Raw genomic sequence first — 20,146 nt, 5'->3', positions numbered from 1 at the left:
TTTTTCTTCCGCGAGAGGCACGGTTGTGCTTTTGCGAGAGTCACGGCCGTGCCTCTCGGAAAGAGAAAAACAAAACGCGTTTTCTGTTTTTTTTTCTTTCCTGAGAGTCACGGTTTTGCTTCCGCGAGAGGCATGGTTGTGCTTACGCGAAAGTCACGGCCGTGCCTCTCGGAAAGGGAAAAAAATACGCGTTTTCTTTTTTTTTCTTTCACGAGAGTCACGGTTTTGCTTCCGCGAGAGGCACGGTTGTGCTTTCGCGAGAGTCACGGTCGTGCCTCTCGAAAACGAAAAAAACGCGTTTTCTGTTTTTTTTTCCTTCCACGAGAGTCACGGTTTTGCTTCCACGAGAGGCACGGTTGTGATTTCGCGAGAGGCACGGGTGTGCCTCTTTCGGAAAGGGAAAAAACCATGCTCCCGGTTCAGTTTTTTCGTTCGGTTTTTTCGTGAAAAAAAAGTTCGTCAAAATCTATCAACATGGGATCTAGTTTTGAAGATCTCAACGGGAGGAATCCAACGGTGAAAACGGTTCGAGATTTGGACGCACGGTTTAAGAGATAAAACGTTTTGAATAAACGGATCAACGAAAAAAGGATAAACTCCCAGGTTGCGACAAGTGACGCGCTGCATGTATGCCACTTGTCGCGATCTAGGAAAGTGAAGTGTTCTTTGTAACGAGTACTCCTTAATTAGTGATTTCGGGACGCGCAGCAACAATATTGGGCCAATCCAGTAGCACCGCACTGTAGGCGAGAGCTAATACACGACACGCAAAGGCGGTACATAGCTGTCACGCGCTTATAACGCCCCGAGCCCAGGGGAAGCGCGGTTCCCCAGCGGGCCTGGGCCGTCGGGCTAGTTTCCTGGTCCCCTTGCCAGTCTCTCTGTTGTGTTCCGTTTCCGATCCCCGAAGGCGAGCGGACTGCCTTGCTCCACCACATCACCGGCGCTCGGCCTTCTCCCCCTCGCAATCGCATCGCGTCGCCCGGATTCTATATTCCTCCGCGGAAACCTCACGCAATCCCAACAGATATCCCCCCTCCCAATCCCGTCCCCTCCGCGGCAATCTGTTCCGATCGTAGCCCGTTCTGCGTCTCATCCATCCCGTCTCGGATCCCATCTCCTCACGCCCTCGTAAGCGACTTTCCCCCTCCTCGATTGATTGCAGCAGAGCGACTCCTGGCCGGTGGTGCGTCCGTACTGTATCGACACCGTCGGCAATTCCGGCCATTGGTTTGGTTTCTGAGGTACGAGCATTAGAACCCCAGAGATTCTGGGCGCGCGCCATCTAGATCCGCCACCGTGTATTTTTCGGGGTAGTGTTGGAACTGGAATCTGTTCATGCTGTTAGGCTGGCTGTTGTTAGCTTGGAACCAGGGCTTGCTCGAAAGAAAATCTAGCGCTACTTATAAATTGTAATGAATAAATAACTGTACCGGTGATGGAGCTAGTTTGTGTTTCGCTGTAAAGTTTCGAGCTTGTTGATAATCCTGAAATTTTGGTTCGGATCCTTTGGATATAAGGAGCTAAATAGTGTTACTTTCCTTGTCATCCTAGTTCTCCGTTGCGGAGAATTGCGATATTGTACATTTTCTTATGCGGCTTAAATAGTTTCCCCTCATACTCGCTTATGTTTTTTACAGGTAAATAACAGGTCCAAGAGAAGTAGAAGCAAAGGTCCACTCAAGATGGTATGCATTACTTCAACTGCCCTTGAAATTTCCTATGCAACTAAGTGCCGTACTGCCATGGATATTATATTAGACAATTAGATTGTATACCTGCAAAAAAAAGGAAAAAAAAAAGAAAAGAGAATTAGGCTGTATATGTGACTATATTTCGTATTTGTATGCTTGGTGCCAAGTTATTTCTGCCTACAAATGCCAAGATAGGGTTCAAGTGTGGCATTTGATAGATGAATCTGGTTATGTTCATACTCTTTGAAGGATTCTTTTGAATATCAGTTGATGAAAGTCATTGCTAGTCTGACCATACTAACAATAAACTGATCCGGAGATAACTTTGGTAAAAAAATAAATTTCACATCGAATTAATTTTAGTACACAGTACTTTCTTGTTGTTCCTTGTTTACACCTCGAGTGAATTAATAGTAAATTAGTAATACACCTACGTGAACTGGGAAGGGGAGCCTTGGCGCGGTGGTAAAGCTGTTCCCCCCTCTGTGAACTGGACTAATTAATCATTGGATCATCCCTTCATGTATGTACGATTTGTCTTTCTTATTGAATAGTTTGCAAAATACTTCACACCTTAACGCAAATGTGCATATCTGCAGGTTAATCTTGATTAACTCTGTTCCTGTGATAGTCATGGCGTTCGTAATTATTGTATTGTGGTCCTTTTTCATTCTTAGCTTAGAACAGCTTTTCTGAACAGATGCCACAGTAGTTAGTTTCTCTCGTATTTGGTGTAGTTCGCATATGCTTAGCTAACCCAAATTTTCTCTTATGCAGTTTTACGCGGGATATGGTTACCATGCTAGTAATTTTGAGCAAACGTACCGCTGCTATCCAGCATCTTTTTTTGACAAGGTATTCTACTTGCGGTATCAATTTTATCTGCTAGTACCTAGCAGTGCTAGAATCTGAATTGTATATAACCATCTTTCTGAATTTTTATATTTTCCAGCCACACCTGGAAGGTGGTGACAAAGGTAAGCCTTGGAGCCTCTTCTCTCCTCTTGTTCTTCAGTTTCAATATCACTTAACTCTAATATAGTTCTATGTTTTCCAATGCAGTAATAATGCCGCCATCTGCCCTTGATCGTCTGGGTAAAGCTCAAATCCTCTTCCATTAGACCTTAGGCTGAATGTCGTAGCTTCATATTGTTGACTTTAATCACTCTTGAGAGAATATTATTATGTGCATTTGTAACTGTTTGGTTTTGATTTAACAGCTTCCCTGCACATTGAGTATCCTATGCTATTTGAACTGCACAATGGTGTCACCGACAGGATTTCACACTGTGGTGTATTGGAGTTTGTAGCAGAAGAAGGCATGATCATCATGCCCTACTGGGTATGTGCTATGAGTGAACTTGCTTTACTGCTCTCTTCAGTTGAAAAGTATTCCGACTGAGTTGTTACATAATTTTTCTCTCATATGTATAGATGATGCAAAACATGCTTCTTCAAGAGGGTGACATTGTGCGTGTCAAGAATGCTACTCTTCCCAAGGGTACATATGTGAAGCTGCAGCCTCACACGACTGATTTCCTGGACATCTCGAATCCCAAAGCCATGTCAGTAGCTAGACGTTTGCACTAAAACCCATTCATTTTTTTTGCCATTCACCATGTTAATAACTGATAACTTTGTGCTAGAGTTGTCTATTAAAGTCACTTAATTCATTTTGTCATCATTAATATGCTTGTGTAACTTTGCAGCTTGGAGAAAACTCTAAGAAACTTCTCTTGCTTAACCACGGGCGACAGCATCATGGTAGCTTACAACAACAAACAGTATTATATTGATATTGTTGAAGCAAAACCTGCTTCTGCAGTTAGCATTATTGAGACAGACTGTGAGGTGGACTTTGCACCTCCTCTTGATTACAAAGAACCTGAAAAACCACAGCGTCCCATAGTTCCTGCAGGCAAGGCACCTGCTGAAGGTATGTGTTTTACTCTTGTCAAAATCATAGTTGCTGAATGTGATTGTGTTTTACGTTATTGTTGAACAAATTTATTGTTCCTGTCTGGCATACGTTTTATAGCTGCAGATAAACCTGGGAATAGTTTGACATCCAAACTAAAACCAGTCCAGTCTATAGAAATACACGCCACACATCCAAACCAAACCAAACCAACCCAAATATTTTCATCTAGAATCTAAACCAAACCAAACTATGCATGCTCTCCATTCAACCCAGTCCAAACCATTTCCAAAATTTGGATTGAACCCACAGATTCAAACCGTGGACAAATCCATAAGAGGGCACGCCATGAATGTAGTCAAAGCTCGTGACAGCCGACGGGCTCCGGCCAGCAGCAGCGGCTGTTGGATTTGAAGCACTAGTAGCTTGGATCCTCTAGAGAGCAAACACGTACGAGTGCAAAGCTAGCCCAAAGAGACTAGCACACAGACAGGTTGATCGATTTTGTAGCCGCACGTGCACGCCCTCGCCGCATAGGATACATACATACGTGAACCGTCTTGCAGTGCGTGTGGCCGTGTGGGCAGCAGCAGCAATGTCCGATCGCGTCTTTGAAGTTTGGCTGGAGGTGGAAGCGGTGCGCGGCTCAGACTAATCGCTTGATTTGGTCTCAAACCATGGTTTGCACTTGTTTTGGACTAAGAAATATGAACCCAAACCTATCCAGTCCATTCTTAGGCACAACCCAAACCAAACCGAACTGGTTTCCATCTCAATCCAATAGAGGCCAAATCTATATAGAAATCAAATCAAAAGCCAATCCAAAAACTAAGTTTCAGTCCAAACTATTCCCAGGCTTAGCTGCAGATCTATTTAGGCCCTGTTCACAATGGATGTATAGAAAACAAAGGAACAAAAACCTTTACAGGAATAGGATTGGGGTGCTAGTAGAAACCTATGGGAGAGAGAAACAAGGGAAGTAGAAAATCAAGACCGTTTGGTTCACAGGAAAGGAATTAGGAACATGCAAAAGGTTTGGGACCCACCAATCGCAGCACATGACCCAAGCACCCCATGTGGGCCTCTAGTAGTAGCTTTTCCTGTGCCTCGCCTAGGGACTCTGCCAAAAAAAAGAGCTCCCGGCAGATGTTTTATTTCCTGTGAAATCAAAGGTTATGGAAACTTTCCTCTAGCCGTTCGTTCCTGCAGACCGAACGCTACTTCCGTAAAATTTTCCTCTGTTTTATTTTCCTTTACATTTCCTCCACAATCCCTTCAAACCGAAGGCAGCCTTACTGGTGTTGCCACCTGGAAATGGAAACAATATTGTACATAAATAAATACATCAGTCACTATGACCAACTCGATGTATTTTATGTTTATTAGTCTGCTTCAAAGTATTGTTGGACATCCTATGCCACTTTTCTATAGGCTGCTGAAGATAGTTGTGATATTTCCCCTTTTGAAACTATGTTGTTTTGGCAATCTTCAGATCAAGAGGCTATCGTTGAAGATGAACCAAAGTTCAAACCATTCACTGGTTCAGGAAAACGGTTGGATGGTAAGGGCCCAAAACAACCAGCACCTGGAGCTTCTTCGGCCACTGCGGCTGCACGTTCTGCGCCTTCAGACTCAAACAAAAGGGCAAATCAGCAAACTGCATCACCTTCAGGAGCCAGCACATCCACGCGCCAGAAAACAGGAAAGCTTGTGTTTGGTTCAAGTGCAAGCAGCAAGAAAGAAGCAGAAGCACAGAAGGTAGTTTCTGCTATTTTAAAAATTGTTCATATGCTCTTTTTCTCTACTGAATTTTTACTTTAGCAAGTTAAACCTTTCAAGTTCAGTGTATTCGGAGACAAATTCCGGATGCTGAAATGATTTCAGAATCATTTATGTGCAAAAACTAAAATTTTCATTTAAAGCTAACCAGTTATGTATGACATTTCTGTAAGAAGACACGATATTTAACATAATCGTAGTCGCTAATTTCTATTCAATTGCTGCCAACAGGAGCCTGCTAAAGGGAGCGAGCCTCCGAAGAAGGAAGAGCCGAAGTTCAACGCGTTCACAGGAAAGAGCTACTCCTTGAAGCGTTAGCTGCTGCTGGTATTTATTGCCAGTGACAACTTTCGCAATCAAACACGCCATCTTGCTTGGAAGTTGTCTGGTTACTGTGGTAGCTGTAGTGAACTCTGTATCTCCACTTCGCATTCGTCTGAATCAGCACACCAACCGCGTGTGATAGGAAAATGAAGTGATAAACGGTTTAGCTCGATGGCAATCTATTTGTCAAGTAGCACAATCATTTCTCAACAATTTGCCAGTATGCAGTCTTGGTATTCTGTTCCAGTCTCAGTCTCATCAATTGCTCTCAGACTCTTTGATTCAGAACTGTGACTAGTAGGAAATCAAAGCGATGATGATGTGACATAAACTATGGTCCTCAGTGGCAGGCAGGCAGGCCAGATTCTTGAGATGAGCTTGAGCAATCAATGTTGGGCCCTGTTAAGCCACCGATAGTCTGGTTATCATAAATAAATACCCTGGCAGCGTGCTGATTACTCAACAGAGTGCAGCTGATTAAAGCAGGCCAACAGTATACGCATGTTGTTTGGCGATGAAACGGGTGTTGTCGTTCTGGACTTCTTGTGCTTCGGCGTCAGTAGATTGCGATTGATCCACTGATGAGATGAAGAAAACTATCTTTTGACCTGCGATGACACAAAGTCCATGGCATCAAAATGATATCACTGACTGATTGTGACATGTACTACACGTTTTTCTTCTTGTCTGTCGCTGAATTTGCCGAGTCTTTACTGAAGAAACAAGAGCTCCAATATCTCCAGGACTCCAACTACTTGGCCTAGCTGGGTTGCTCTCGGTATTGAAAGCTCCGGATGGCAAATGAAATGATACTCCGCCGAGATCCAGGGTCTTTGCTCAGCCTCAGCACCCATCATCCATCATCACGCTGCCTCGGTCCTGCCATTTTGTACCACAGCTACACTAGTCCCTTGCTCTTCCTAGACCCGGTACTCCGGCGCAGATTTGTGTACTAGGCCGATGCATGGTCCATGGATCCATAGGGTGAACCTGAAACCGCGCCCTGCTTGTGAAAGAAGGAACTCGGAATGCTTTCGACAAATGCTTAATTACACGACTACACGAGTAGCCATAATGCACTCCTACAGTTTAGTATAGGATTCATTGTGCAACAGTTGCCGAGTCCACAACCACAAGGTTCTGTATGCAACAACCGATGAACTTTTGCTGCGTCTCGTCTTCAATCCCCGACCTACCCTTCTTCCTTACCTCGCTCACTGCCCTCCGAAAGTCTCAACTCTCACAGCTTCCTCCCTAAATGTTACCCATGTTCATTTATGCAGCGATGCAGATCGAGCACAGACCCCGGAGCACTCTTCGTCTACACGCATCGGAAACGAGCTGGTCTGAGCTCCCTGACAGTTGCTAGTTTTTTTATCGTGCACCAGCTTTACACGTCTAAGCTAGACTTGTGGCAAATCGCCAAACCTACACATGGGTGCTCTGCGTCTGCGATAGTGCCATGTACCAAAACTGGCTCTCTGACCATGACCGTGGGAAGCACTGGCAATTCGGTGGCACTCAGTAAAGGGAGCTTAACCGATTTGATGAGTAACAGGCAAAAGGCTGGGGCCCCACGGCCTTTTTTTGCTTGCCAAGTTACCGGCCCTGACCTAACCATGCATCAACAACGACGGTATCCTACTCCACCAGGCAGGAAAAGGTGAAGAAAACTTATCACGAGTGCATAGTTGCATATCATACTCGTCACTCGTCAGTGTCATCCCCGCCCATGGAAATGCATGCAATGCATGCATGCATGCGCACCATCAGTCCAAAGATGATGCATCCTAATCTAATGGCAAGCGAAATGGCTGCGTCCCCGTGACGTCGCCGTCGTCGTCGTCCATTGTTTGCATCGTCGGCGGACCTCTTCTTGTTGCGCTGCCGTTGTTGGGAGTGGCCAGGCCACCGATGGACATGGAATCGACAGGACCGAGGCTCGAGTCCGAAAGTGCCACGGACGTCGACATGTTTGGAGGCTAAGCAACAAGCGCTACATGCCGCTGCTACCACACCTTGGTGGCATAGTAGCTTTTGTTCGCCTCGTCTTTTTGTGGGTGCGCGTCGTCTTCAGGTAGCACGTCTTCAAGTAGCCGGGCCGGTGGTTGCCTCTTTCTCCTTCCTTTTTCTCCTCCTTTCTCTCGAGAGCTCGTGTGTGTGCACTTGCATGAGTGTGGTTTTCGAAATAATGGTGGTTAGGCACCAAAGCATGAGTGTGCGCGTCGCCTAAAGCGGGATTTGTTTGCCTCGCGTGTCCTCATCGAAGGAGCACTGAATAATTGTGACCCCTGATCGATGATTAGGATGCACGATCGTCATTTTTCTTCGGACATTACGGTTGGGGTACGAGTATGTTAATTGCTCATGTGTCCCCCAGTCCCCGTCGTGCCAAGCTTTTGGATGATTTTTGTTGATTCGTGGGGTTTAATAAGGTTTTAGAGCTCAGGGGTTTATTCCAGTGTCGGCTGGCGCCATTTCTATCCGGAGAGAGAGTCTATACATGGCTGGGCTGACTGATGAAATGGGAATAAGTTTTTCAAAGAAGTTTTAATAAGTAGTGCATATATATAACTCACTGTCAACCACCATAGTCGTGACTCCCTCGCATCTTCTGGCCTACGCGCGGTCGCTACCCCTAGTTACTTCTTCTCGATTGTCTGCCTGTCAGTCCTCCATAGCTAGTAATTCCATTCCTAAGCGGCTACACCTACACCTAAACCCCATCATTCTTCAAGGATTAATATGACATGCTCCTATAGTCAAACCAAACGAGATGCATCATAGAATGCAATGGAGCATAATTAAGAAGCTCTCGTGTAACAATCTGTCGACCGATGCAGCAAGACGTAACGATCGAGGAGACAAATCAGGCAAGTGCAAAAGCAACAACAACAAGCAAGCACGTAGTGACTCGATCGAGTCACCTCGGCCCTTTCTCGTCCAAAAGCGACGCCCTAACGGACGACGTGCAGGTGAGGTTCTGCAGAAAAGCTAGCATAGCATGGGATCCCAGAGAGCGATCGATCGACCGGCTGGGGACCGGTGCCCATGCGATGCTTAGAACCCACGTAAAATTACTGCTAGCTAGCTGTCCTTTTACCAAAGAAAACGTAATTTGGCCGAGGTATCTGCATATAGACTACTTTGTCTTGTCGACGCGGGGTGGGTCGGCATAACGGAAAACAAGTGACGAGACACGACAAGCCACCTCCACATACGACGACATGCACCAACAAAGCTACCAGTAAGGCAGTAAGCATGCATGCATGTTAGCCCGTGACGGTAACACAAGTTTTTTTTTTTTTTTTGAGGTTGACGGTAACACAAGTTGGACGGTCGATTTTCAGGTTAAAAATTGGAAAATGCATGCAACGCTCGCGATCCCATCTACCTGTCGTTGTTTACCCACCTAATTTTATAACGGAAAGAGGCTACCGATCTTTCTTTAAGGTACGATATCAAGGTTAATCTGATAGTTCTTGTCTCCGCGTGCAAAAGTTAGTGATACATGCAGCACATGATAGAATAACAGGAGCATGCGCCCATGCATGAGCATTGAGCAACTCCGTCAGAGCCGCCAGATCGATGATCGTCATCTGTCATATGCAGCACGCTTCTTATGGATACGAAGGTTGTGCAAATAAGGCCTAAACTCAGAATCGCCAAGTTTCAGCTTCCATAATTTAAACAGTTCGATTTCCTTTAAATTTAAACATTTACCACATCAAGCAAACACCCATATGGTTTACGATAAGTTGCATGAACCAAAGGATTTCGCCGGCGACATGTACAATTCACATGTTCCTGCTGTGTGACTGCCCCCTTCTTCGAGTTTTGTAAAATGAATGATCAAATCCAGACTCCGCCCAAAAATCTCGCGCCACTGGATCCATTAGGTTTGGATCCAACACGAGGAACCGATTCAGCTCGGCCATGCGATCAACTCTCGCCCGATCTTTCTTAGTTTGGGGTCTATGAGCCTCCATCTCTTGCTTAATTCGGAGCCAACGCGCCTCCATCTCTTTCTAACACCCTCTTCTCTTGGTTCTTCTTTTCCTCCATCTCTATTTTTTCCTTACTTCCTCTTCTCACCTTACTCCGTTCTTGCCCTGATCAATCGATCTATTTTTTTCATCGTCTCCACCTCTCCTTCTATCTCGAGTTTCAATTTTTCCGCTTTTCTCCCGCCGGGCTGACCCGTGCTAAATGGCGGAATGGTATTTCTAGGCACCTTTGCCCTTTCTTGCCGCCAAAGCTGTGTCCTCGGAGCCCATCGCCATCGTGGGATCGTCCTCATGTCAGAGATCTGGGTGAGCTGGCCGGCAAGCCGGCCTCGATCTGCCTGGCACGGCAGCTCTGCCACACAGCCGTAAGGGCGTCCACCTCGTGCTTCATCTCCGTGGATGTTAAAAATATGCCCTAGAGGCAATAATAAAGTTGTTATTATTATATTTCCTTGTTTATGATAATCGTTTATTATCCATGCTATAATTGTATTGACTGGAAACTCAAATATATGTGTGTATACATAGACAACAATGTCTGGATGCCCACAAAACCCTCACACATTTGTCTCCGGCTTGCGGGAGAAAGCGCGTGTGAACCGCCCTGCGGACCGATACTAGCTCGCGCTCAAGGGTCGCTGATGGAAAATGCCCTAAATGAGTATATTATAGACTTGTGCCCCTTTGCCCTTGTTTATTTTCCAAGTTTGTCTTTAAAATCTTCTTCTCAAGGGCAAAGGGGCACCTGTTGATCACGACAATTTATTTAGACTTCCTTGACTTGCCATGTGGGACTAGGCGAGACCAATGGGTAGAATTACCATTACCACAACACCGCCGATCATATTCTTGTATGGTAGAAATTTACACGTTAATTTTCTAATCAACACACATGTGAATCATGTGAGTGATTTTGTCGTTTCGTAGTTTTTCAATACTTGCATGGAAACTTGGTTCCGGTGCACCCAGATTCCAGAAATCGGCTGCTCATATATCCCTATCGTCCTATCCGTGGACACACAGTTGGAAATTCCAAAACGATCAAGCGTCAGTCACGACCTGCCAAGTACCACGGCACGAGATCTCAAAAAAAAAAGTACCACGGCACGCACACGAACGCGCTGATCCATCCGCCCCATAATATCCACCAGCGACAATTATTATGCGACGCTTGCGTGGAGTGGTCCTTTTGGTGCGCCGTGCACGCAGCATAGAGGCTGCCCGGAGGAGACCGGGACGAGGCAACGCAACAATTGCACCACAGCGGATCATGAACACGAGTTAGTACGTACGTGGTCCTGCGTGCACGGTCGCCTTTCACACAAAGCAACAAACACGAAAGCATGCAGATCAACCGCACTGTCTGCCCGCCCTGTAGCAGAGCACCTCTTGTGTTCGTCGGGGAGCGGCTGGCGCGACGTAGTACGGCACGCAGCAGCCAGCAGATACGTACGCGGGATCGGCTGTTCGTGTTCCGCCCGGTCGCTCTTGCTTTGCGAAGCGGCCATGAGCTGGAGCAGGGGACGTAGGTGGGGGCTGATTAATTAACACACGCGCGAAGGAGAGTACTTCCTGTCACAGTTTAGAAGACACAGTTAAATTTACGTGCATTTTCATAATAGACAAGGTTTAAGCGCTTTGCATTTATTTTTAGTAGCTAATTAGTACTCCGATATACTATTTCTATATGCATGCGTAGTGTGAATGCTATTTTTTAGCCCATCTCACAACCAATAGATAACCAGTCCTAGAGAATTTCTAAGCGCACCTTCTAAACCGTGACGGAGGAAGTACTATACACACAGAAACCTCTTCTTCGAGCGGAATAATTGTACACGCTCCGCATACGCCGCACGTGCCACCACCACCGGCGGCATCCGACGTGAACATGTGGTCTGGCGAGCGTACGTGCCCGGCTCGGCTTGTCACGTCGCGATTACTGAGGGTCTTTTCACGGAGGCGCTGCGCGGGCACGCTCGGAAAGCCGCGTACTGCACTTGCCCTTCCCCCAACCAACTGCTGTACCAAGCCGCGTACGGTAAGCCTCCGACCACCGCACGCGACGAACGAAGGCTGCATAGCACGACGCTCTGGCTCGGCACCAAACCGGCGCCATGCGGGGTGCGCGATCCCTGCCACGCCACCGCTGCCTGCCCCGCACGGGGCGCGCGGCCAGGTCGCGGGGCGTGGTGGCGGGTGACTGGCGACCCAGTCGACGGAGCACGACGCGGGGCACGTGGTAAGTCGGCCTCTGCGGCCGTAACTGCCACTGCTCCGCCCGCCCAGGCTGTAAAGCCCTCACGCACGCACGCACGCACCGTGGCGGTCGACCCGGCCCGGCCCGGCCCGGCCTGCGGCTCCCCACTCCGCCCCACTAACCAGCGCCGGGACTTAACTAATGCTCCACCATAATCCAACCACTTCCCCGCTCCGCTTTGTCCCGCCCCGTTTCAAACCAAAGATAATCGCGTGCCGAGCCAAAGCGAAAACACGATCGAAAGCGACGACAGGCAGCAGCACCGGCGACGTGGGCGTAATCACGAGCCGCTAAGCCGAGCGCCGTGGTGGTGGTAATCAGATTAGATCCCTCGGATCGGATGGATTAAAATCAGAGGGAGGACTATAAAAACTGGGCAGCAAACGTGACCCGGCAAACGCCCACCCCGCCCGCCCGCGTCGCGCCCCCCACGCACGCCTCCCCGCATCCTCCTCCCCTTCCGCGCGGCGGAGCGCGGCCACCGCCACCGCCGAGGAGCCGCCATGGCGCCGTTCCAGATGCGGTTCGGGCTCGGGATCTCCCCGTCGCGCACCTACGACGAGGAGGAAGACGACGAGGAAGAGGAGGAGTTCGAGGAGGACGAGTTCGAAGAGGAGGCGGAGAGCGACGGGACGGCCTCGCCGCCGTCGGCGATGATGCAGGCCGGGAGGGGAGGCGGGCTGGTGGGCGCGGTGGTCGGCGCGCTGCGGCGGTCGCTGGTCATGTGCAGCGCCGGCGCGATGGGGGAGGACGACGACAGCGACAGCGGCGGCGAGGAGGAGGGGATGGAGATTGGGCGGCCCATGGACGTGCGGCACGTCGCGCACGTCACCTTCGACCGCTTCGGCGGCTTCCTCGGTCTCCCCGCCGACCTCGAGCCCGACGTGCCCCGCCCCACGCCCGGCGTCAGGTCAGCTCTCTGCCACCCACTCTGTACCTGGTTTGTTTCTTTGTTGCAGTATTGATTGTGCTGCTGAATTTCCTTTTATCGGCGCTGCTGCTGACTGCTGACAGCTGAGTAGTATAGTTTTCGTGAATTTGTGATCGAAACAAGCCGCGCGCAATGCTTTGCTAGTTTCTGGACCGTGTATCTTTTTTAGGCACTTGTCAGCACAACGTATAATTTTTTGGGTGATCAGACATTTTAGACTTCGACACAACAAGGATAATTCGTATATCTTTTTGGGTAACCAGGAATTTTCAATCAGATACTTCCGCACGATAAGGATATTTACTATTTAGTACTACTTCATTTCAAGCGGAACACGGTTATTTACTTTGTGCAAAAGGTAAATAAAATAAGAAATTTAACAGCACATGAAACTCTAGGTACGACTATTGTTGCCAGGAAGGCTCCTGAGTAGTTGATGCAAACATGCTGATTTAATGAGCTGTGTTTTGCTATTCTCTTGTTATGCTTATGCACTCAGAGAAGATACAGGGTACGAACAGTGGAATTCGTTAAAAAATGTTTAACTAATTAGGTCAACAAGTGGATCTAAAAATAGGACAAGTGGTGCCTTTTGAATCAGAAGTTCTGTGAATTATGGTACTATTATAAGTTATAAGGTTACGATCCATGCCAAGGAGTGGGAAACTGTTTAGCCCAGAAGTTTATTCATTTTTGGTTGAGGGCTGGTCTAGTGGTCTGCTCCTGGCACAGTTGCCATGATTCTGAAGATACGTGGAAACACGATTCTGAGGACACAGACCGGCGGATGAACGAAATAAATTGATTTTGGGATTCTGTTGCATGGCTAACGGCTGAGCTCTTTATTGGATTTCGTACCCAGATTTGTTATGTGCTTGACCTTGAAGTTGGGACTTTTTAGGTGTCTGACCTGGCCGGCATGGGCAGCTCAATGGGAATCTTCTCGTCTAGCTTATGTTTTGGATTAGGTTGATCTCAGCAGCTGTACTTGCATCTGACATAGTATGGGATTTTTGTTTATTTTTACCTTTTGTATTTTTAATGCCATTCGCATCATCTTTTTAGGTTGTTAACATCAAATCAGGACAGGATTTCAGTATTTATTTAATACAGCTCAGTATTTATTTAACGTTGTCATACTGCTGCCGTTGCTTCCTAGTCCCTTAAAAAGAAACAGTTGCCTCAGATTGTATGTTTTCTGCTACGTTTGCCTCAAGCTAGATATGAAGCGTCAACTAAATATCATAAGACCTTAAACTCGATGCTCCAGATTATTACTTAGTGCTAGTTGCTAACTTGTCCTAGTCATATTTTCCCGTGCAGTGCAAGTGTATTTGGCGTTTCACCAACCTCTTTGCAATGTTCATATGATCAAAGAGGAAATAGTGTGCCCACGATACTCTTGATGATGCAGAGGAAGTTGTATCTACGAGAAGGACTTAAGGTATGGCCAGTTGTAAGCTAATAAATCAGCAATTGAAATACCAGCTTCAAGCCCTCTGAATGCTTATTTATATCTGTTGTGTTCTTAGATTGAAGGGATCTTCAGAATTAACGCAGAGAATGGTCAAGAAATCTGCGTCAGAGACCAATTAAACAGCGGCGTAGTTCCGGATGAAGTTGACTTACATTGCCTGGCTGGGTTGATAAAGGTGCTGAGAACTTCCGCTGTAACGCTAACTCTCTTTTATTTTCAACTTCAAGAGATACCTAAGACTAGCAGACAGTATGCTGTGAGCGCAATTTCTCTGCAAAACCAACATGTTTAGAGCCTTAAAGATGAACATTCAGGAAGGAACCATACACATTAAGTTTGAGCAGTAGCATGAAACTGAAAATGAGAGAGATATTTGTGGGCAATGGCTACATTTAGATAAACATTATTTAACCATTTTTCTCGTACATCCTCTCGTGACCTATCGTGCTCTTTTGCAGGCATGGTTTCGGGAACTTCCAACAGGAGTATTGGACACGCTGACTCCAGAGCAAGTAATGCACTGCAACACAGAAGAGGAGTGCGCTCTCCTTGCTTCTATGCTACCGCCAGTTGAAGCAGCATTACTTAACTGGGCTATTAATCTAATGGCCGATGTTGTGGAGCTTGAAAACTACAACAAGATGAATGCACGAAACATCGCTATGGTTTTTGCTCCAAACATGACTCAGGTTATTGGAAATACTACTATTTGTTATTCTTACCTGCAGAGCAAACCCTGTGTGACCAAGCACATCCGCGAGCATACACTAACCCCATGGTATTTCTCTTCCAGATGGCCGATCCATTAACCGCCCTGATGCATGCAGTTCAGGTGATGAATTTCCTCAGGACTTTGATCGTAAGGACCGTAAGGGAAAGGGAGGAGACAGCTGCAGCATCCATGACATTGCAGTCATGCTCCGATTCCCCAAATGACCAAGACGAACCTCAGGCGCCGGAGCATTTGGCGAAACCGTTCACTTGTTCAACTCAGGAGAGGGTCGATCACCCGATGATTGATAAGGCTATTTCCGAACAGTTCCTATCTGAGGCTCAACAAGTCCTCCATAACTCCAAAAATGATTTCGAAGAACAAGAGAAGAAGTGTGATATGGACCACAATAAGTGCCACAGTGGAGTTCCTCCACGTCACAGCGATCTGAATAGCCGAGTGAACAGTTCCGGAAAAGAATTTGGTAGCAGAAACGCGGAGGGCTTGTTCGACAGATTTAGTTTCAGGAAAGGTGTGGAGAGGCTGTGCAGGCACCCCGTGTTTCAGTTGAGTAGGTCCATGAGGAAGGCCCCAGACGTGGCTGTGTTTGATGCTCCCAGAGAAGCAAGACAAGCTTGGGTATGATATGATAGCGAGATAGTATGGGATTGTATGTAATGTTAATGGAGTTATTTTTGCTTCTTTTTTTGTTTAGTTGATTGATTGGCCGTTCCTCTAGTTTGTGTGAGTAGAAACGGTTAGCCAAGCCAATTATAGTTTGTAGGTACTGCAGATTTCAGTGTACATTATAATCGTTAACTGACGACAACGTGTGAAAGATTGCATCATGTGGTTCCTATATAAGTGAACGAGTAGTCACAGTGAACTTCGACTAGATTATGTACCTAGAAAGCTAGTGATCCCTGCACTGTTCTTATACAAATTTTATGATAAGTCATTGTGGAACGTTATCAGCAAATGGCAGTATATATTCCATTTTTCCAAGGGGATGCATTCGGTATTGCCAGTGAATGGCTTTATAAATGCATTTGCCTTAGTACGGATGCATCTGCCATTCTCTATTGTCAGTGCAGCTGTGGAAACTTATTATTATTTTGTAAGACAGATGCATTCCCCCGTTAGCCGAACAAGATAGCAGCCATTAGCATGTCTGACAGCTCGCCTGTACTGCGCCCAATCTTCTCATCCAGATTCAGTTGGGACAGTTCAATCTCCTCTTGAAGCAGTCAGACAATGACCTTGTCAAACGGTACTACGGATACGATGCAGCAGGCACCATAAGCATGCAGCATGCCAGTGCGCCCAGCGTACGAGAATTGGATATATGCAGTCCTACCTAGAGACGTTCCACGATTCAGCATAGGATGGCCGTGCTCCCTCCCCGCTGCTGCCCCTCCCTCTTCACAGCAGTGATCTTGCTCCTGTTTCGCCCATCTCCGGCATCGCCTCATGCTTTCTTCATCTTCGGCGACTCCCTCGTCGACGCGGGGAACAACGACTATCTCGTGACCCTCTCCAAGGCCAACACCCCGCCATACGGCGTCGACTTCTCGTTTTCTGGCGGCAAGCCGACCGGGAGATTCACAAACGGCAGGACCATTGCGGATGTCATTGGTAATAGTAGCAAGTATGGGTTTTCATGAGAAACTTTGTTTAGACTGTCCATGTTTTATCTGACGAAAATGTCTTGGTGCTATTCCCTCAGGTGAAGCCTTGGGGCAGGAGAGCTTTGCTCCTCCCTACTTGGCCCCAAACTCTAGTGCTGAAGTGATCAATAGTGGAGCCAACTATGCTTCTGGTTCTTCCGGCATTTTCGACGAGACCGGTTCCTTCTATGTAAGTGATTTTTCTGTTCAACTTGTATACTTCCCTTGGTTTGTTTTCTGTCTGTCTGTCTGAATTGCAATTGTGTGAAAATGTGGTTGGGTTGGCAGATCGGAAGGGTGCCACTAGGACAGCAAATCAGCTACTTTGAGAAGACCAGAGCTCAGGTAATGGAGACCATGGGGGAGAATGCCACGGCCGACTTCTTGGGGAACGCGCTCTTCACGGTGGCTGCTGGATCCAATGACATCCTGGAGTACCTCTCACCTGCAGTGCCATTCTTCGGACGACAGAAACCTGACCCTGCAGTTTTCCAGGACGCCTTGGTTGCCAAGTTGGCATTTCATCTCAAGGTGCCACTCGATCACCTCTAACTCGCTAGTCACCAGCACTGTAATTTTCTCTGCTTTGCTCCCGTTCTGAGCTCACCATCTTGCAATTCGCTTCCAAAACGAAGCGGCTGAACGAGCTCGGGGCTAGGAAATTTGTCATCGCCGACGTCGGCCCGCTGGGCTGCATACCGTACGTGCGCGCCCTGGAGTTCATCCCTGCGGGCGAGTGTTCGGCGGCTGTGAACAGGCTCTGCGAAGGCTACAACAGGAGGCTGAAGAGGATGATCGGCAGGCTGAACCAGGAGACGGGCCCGGAGAGCGCGTTCGTCTACACCAACACCCACGGCATCGTCATGGAGATCATCCGGCAGCACCGTCAATACGGTAGCAGGATTTTCTTTCTTGCGTGCTGCAGGCAGGTTCGCATTTCGTGGACTGAGAGTTGGATCTGTGTCGTAGGTTTCGAGGAGGCGCTGGACCCTTGCTGCGGCGGCAGCTTCCCGCCGTTCCTCTGCATGGGCGTCGCCAACTCGAGCTCCGCCACCCTGTGCGAGGACCGCTCCAAGTACGTGTTCTGGGACGCGTTCCACCCGACCGAGGCCGTCAACTTCATCGTCGCCGGCAGGATCGTCGACGGCGGCGCCGCCGATGCGTGGCCCGTCAACGTCCGCGCCTTGTTCCAGCGTCGATACGGATGAACGAGGAGATCGGCGTGCATGCACCGCATCGCGGAATATCTCCTCCCCGGCGCAACACTTGCTGCACGTCTGCAAACGTGTAGAACGTGACGGACGACGGTGACTTTGACGCGCGGCAATTTTCTTTTCTTTTTCCTTCTCTCCGCTGTTTGCCTTTGGCTCCTTTGTGAAGGCCGGAAAGTAGATCGCTGTTGTCGAAAGGAACCATTCGGAGCGACCGACGGACGGTAATATATACCGGCGTACGTGCGGTGTACAGAGGTGCATAAGTGCGAAGCAGTAGAGAGTAGAGACTGGTAGCGCACGTTTTTTACGGGACTGTTCTGCGCAGCGCCGCCGGTGCAGCTTCCGGCCACGCCACGCCACGCCACGCGCCCACGCGGGTATATATGCGCGCAACACTTGGACTCGGTCTGTTGACGACGGCCGGGCGGTGCCAGGCGCGTACGTAGCCTTCCATGGAGGCGGGTGCGGGGCCTCCGAAGCCCGGGGCCGCGGCGAAGGTGGCGTCGTCGTCGTCGTCGTTCTCGTCCGTGGCCGCCACGGCGGCGAGCCTGGTGGCGGTGGGCCTGGGCGGCGCGGCGCTGCTGGTGTGGTGGGCGCTGGCGTTCCACCCGGCGCACGCGCGGCTCTGGATGGTGCCCGCGGGGCTGGTCCTCCTCGGCACCCCCGTCCTCGCCTGGCTCTCCCTCTTCGCCTCCGGCCCGTGCCGCTGCGGCCGCCGCCGCCCTGTCGACGCGCCGGAGCCTCCGGCGCCGGGCGCACACGCAGCCGCTTAGCGACCTGCTTACTTGTACGTAGCTTGCAGTTGCTTCACCTGCCGAATACCATTCTTCCGTGCGCATGCAGTAGCTTCTCTTCTTTCGACACGTACGCGCCTGTCTAATTAGTTTGCTCTGCTGCTTCTTGCTCGCTCCGGGATCAGATGAGATCAGACCAGATGTACACAGCCATACTACATATGTTCACCTTTTGTCTCTATGTCCAGCCGTCCAGGATCACTACTACTGCTTGGGTTTCTTCGTTACTTTGCAGTGTTCTTGCTCGCGCCCAAACGTTTTCCGACGTTCTTCCCGATGCTGACGGCCGATCAAGTGGCGACTTTCTGATCCGTTCACGCGCAAACGATTTTGTTCCTTCACGCGGCGCCGAAAGTCTAAAGCGAGCTAGCGAGCGGGAGTGTGCGTGTGCCGAATCCTACGCCGCCACACTCCGCTCCGTCGGATCGGTCTCGATCAGCGGTCGGATCGGGAGGTGGACGCGCACTACGCGCGCGCGGGGCCCAGGGAATGCTCGCCCCCCTCTTGCCGGATAGCGACGGGTTCCACTCGGCAGGCAAAAAAGATCTTTCGCTGGTTTACAACGGGTGTTATCTTAGGTGGGTGATGCGGTTAACGATAAGGATTTAGGCCCTTCCCAGTGCTCCACCGTGGACAGATGCTAAGCATGCCACATAAGCGGAAAAATGACATGACACATCATTTAAAGAGGGGAGAGAGCATTTTGGTAACCCCAGGAAGAACCAATGCCAAGCGCGAGAACCTAGGCAAACCACTTAAATGAAACAATTTGACCAATGCATGAAAGACTTTAGGTGTTAACTCATTAAATAAAGTGTGCTTAGCAACAACAAGTTAAGCACCTATGCATTGGGAAGTTGAGTTGCTAAGGTATTTAATGCACTTAGCACCTCATCTAAGCACCATTGCATTGGGAGAGGTCTAAGGTATTGGAACTGGAACTGGTGAGCCTACTAGGCCTATCGTATGAGGATCGAAGTAAACTTTTGTTATCTTGTCATCCTACTAGTTTTAGCAGATTGCGCGTTCGGTTCGAGTCCAGTCACCGCGCACAATGCTCTGATAGTACGTGTGATGAGAGATTCCCAGGTTACTTGACAGGGCACGCGGATGCGATCGGAGCCTCCTTTCTGATAGGACAGTACATAGTTCAATGTAAGAACTAGTAGTTCTGAATTACAAGATGTTCTACTCTTAACATTTTTTCTGATTCGGATGTATATATATGCTCCCTGCATCCCACGAATAAGATCATTTTTCAAGCTAAGGGACGGACGGAGTATGTTTTAGTGTGCTTGTTGACTTATTTCAATCAGTATGTAGTCCATATTGACATCTTGTAATAGTGAACGGAGGGAGTAGAGTAATATTG

The 20,146-nt window shown here is 48.4% G+C and overlaps 3 protein-coding genes across 5 annotated transcripts; all 3 read left to right on the top strand.

Moving 5' to 3' along the window:
- The first annotated feature begins 913 nt into the window (after positions 1–913).
- LOC125539315 (ubiquitin fusion degradation protein 1 homolog) lies at positions 914–5,961 on the top strand. Of its 3 annotated transcripts, none has more exons than XM_048702743.1 (10): positions 914–1,131; positions 1,641–1,688; positions 2,472–2,549; positions 2,647–2,671; positions 2,757–2,789; positions 2,915–3,036; positions 3,129–3,259; positions 3,404–3,630; positions 5,105–5,370; positions 5,623–5,961. In XM_048702743.1, exons 2-10 carry the CDS (start codon positions 1,686–1,688, stop codon positions 5,707–5,709), a joined length of 972 nt encoding a protein of 323 aa, XP_048558700.1. In that variant the 5' UTR covers positions 914–1,131; positions 1,641–1,685; the 3' UTR covers positions 5,710–5,961. The 3 variants fall into 3 exon arrangements, with proteins under 3 accessions (XP_048558700.1, XP_048558698.1, XP_048558699.1); XM_048702741.1 differs by having other exon boundaries at positions 934–1,244; XM_048702742.1 differs by having other exon boundaries at positions 934–1,246; positions 1,644–1,688.
- A 6,398-nt stretch (positions 5,962–12,359) lies between these two features.
- LOC125539311 (rho GTPase-activating protein 5-like) lies at positions 12,360–15,963 on the top strand. Its single transcript, XM_048702738.1, has 5 exons — positions 12,360–12,889; positions 14,234–14,354; positions 14,443–14,562; positions 14,846–15,076; positions 15,181–15,963. Exons 1-5 carry the CDS (start codon positions 12,483–12,485, stop codon positions 15,742–15,744), a joined length of 1,443 nt encoding a protein of 480 aa, XP_048558695.1. The 5' UTR covers positions 12,360–12,482; the 3' UTR covers positions 15,745–15,963.
- A 150-nt stretch (positions 15,964–16,113) lies between these two features.
- On the top strand, positions 16,114–18,955 carry LOC125539312 (GDSL esterase/lipase At5g41890). The gene is made up of 5 exons (XM_048702739.1): positions 16,114–16,734; positions 16,826–16,956; positions 17,055–17,297; positions 17,402–17,660; positions 17,736–18,955. The coding sequence occupies exons 1-5, from the start codon at positions 16,485–16,487 to the stop codon at positions 17,972–17,974; spliced, it is 1,122 nt and encodes a 373-aa protein (XP_048558696.1). The 5' UTR covers positions 16,114–16,484; the 3' UTR covers positions 17,975–18,955.
- The last annotated feature ends 1,191 nt before the right edge of the window (positions 18,956–20,146 follow it).

The sequence above is a fragment of the Triticum urartu genome, chromosome 2 (genome assembly GCF_003073215.2).
Source record: "Triticum urartu cultivar G1812 chromosome 2, Tu2.1, whole genome shotgun sequence".
Classification (NCBI taxonomy): Eukaryota; Viridiplantae; Streptophyta; class Magnoliopsida; order Poales; family Poaceae; genus Triticum; species Triticum urartu.
This window is presented reverse-complemented; position numbering and strand designations above follow the sequence as displayed.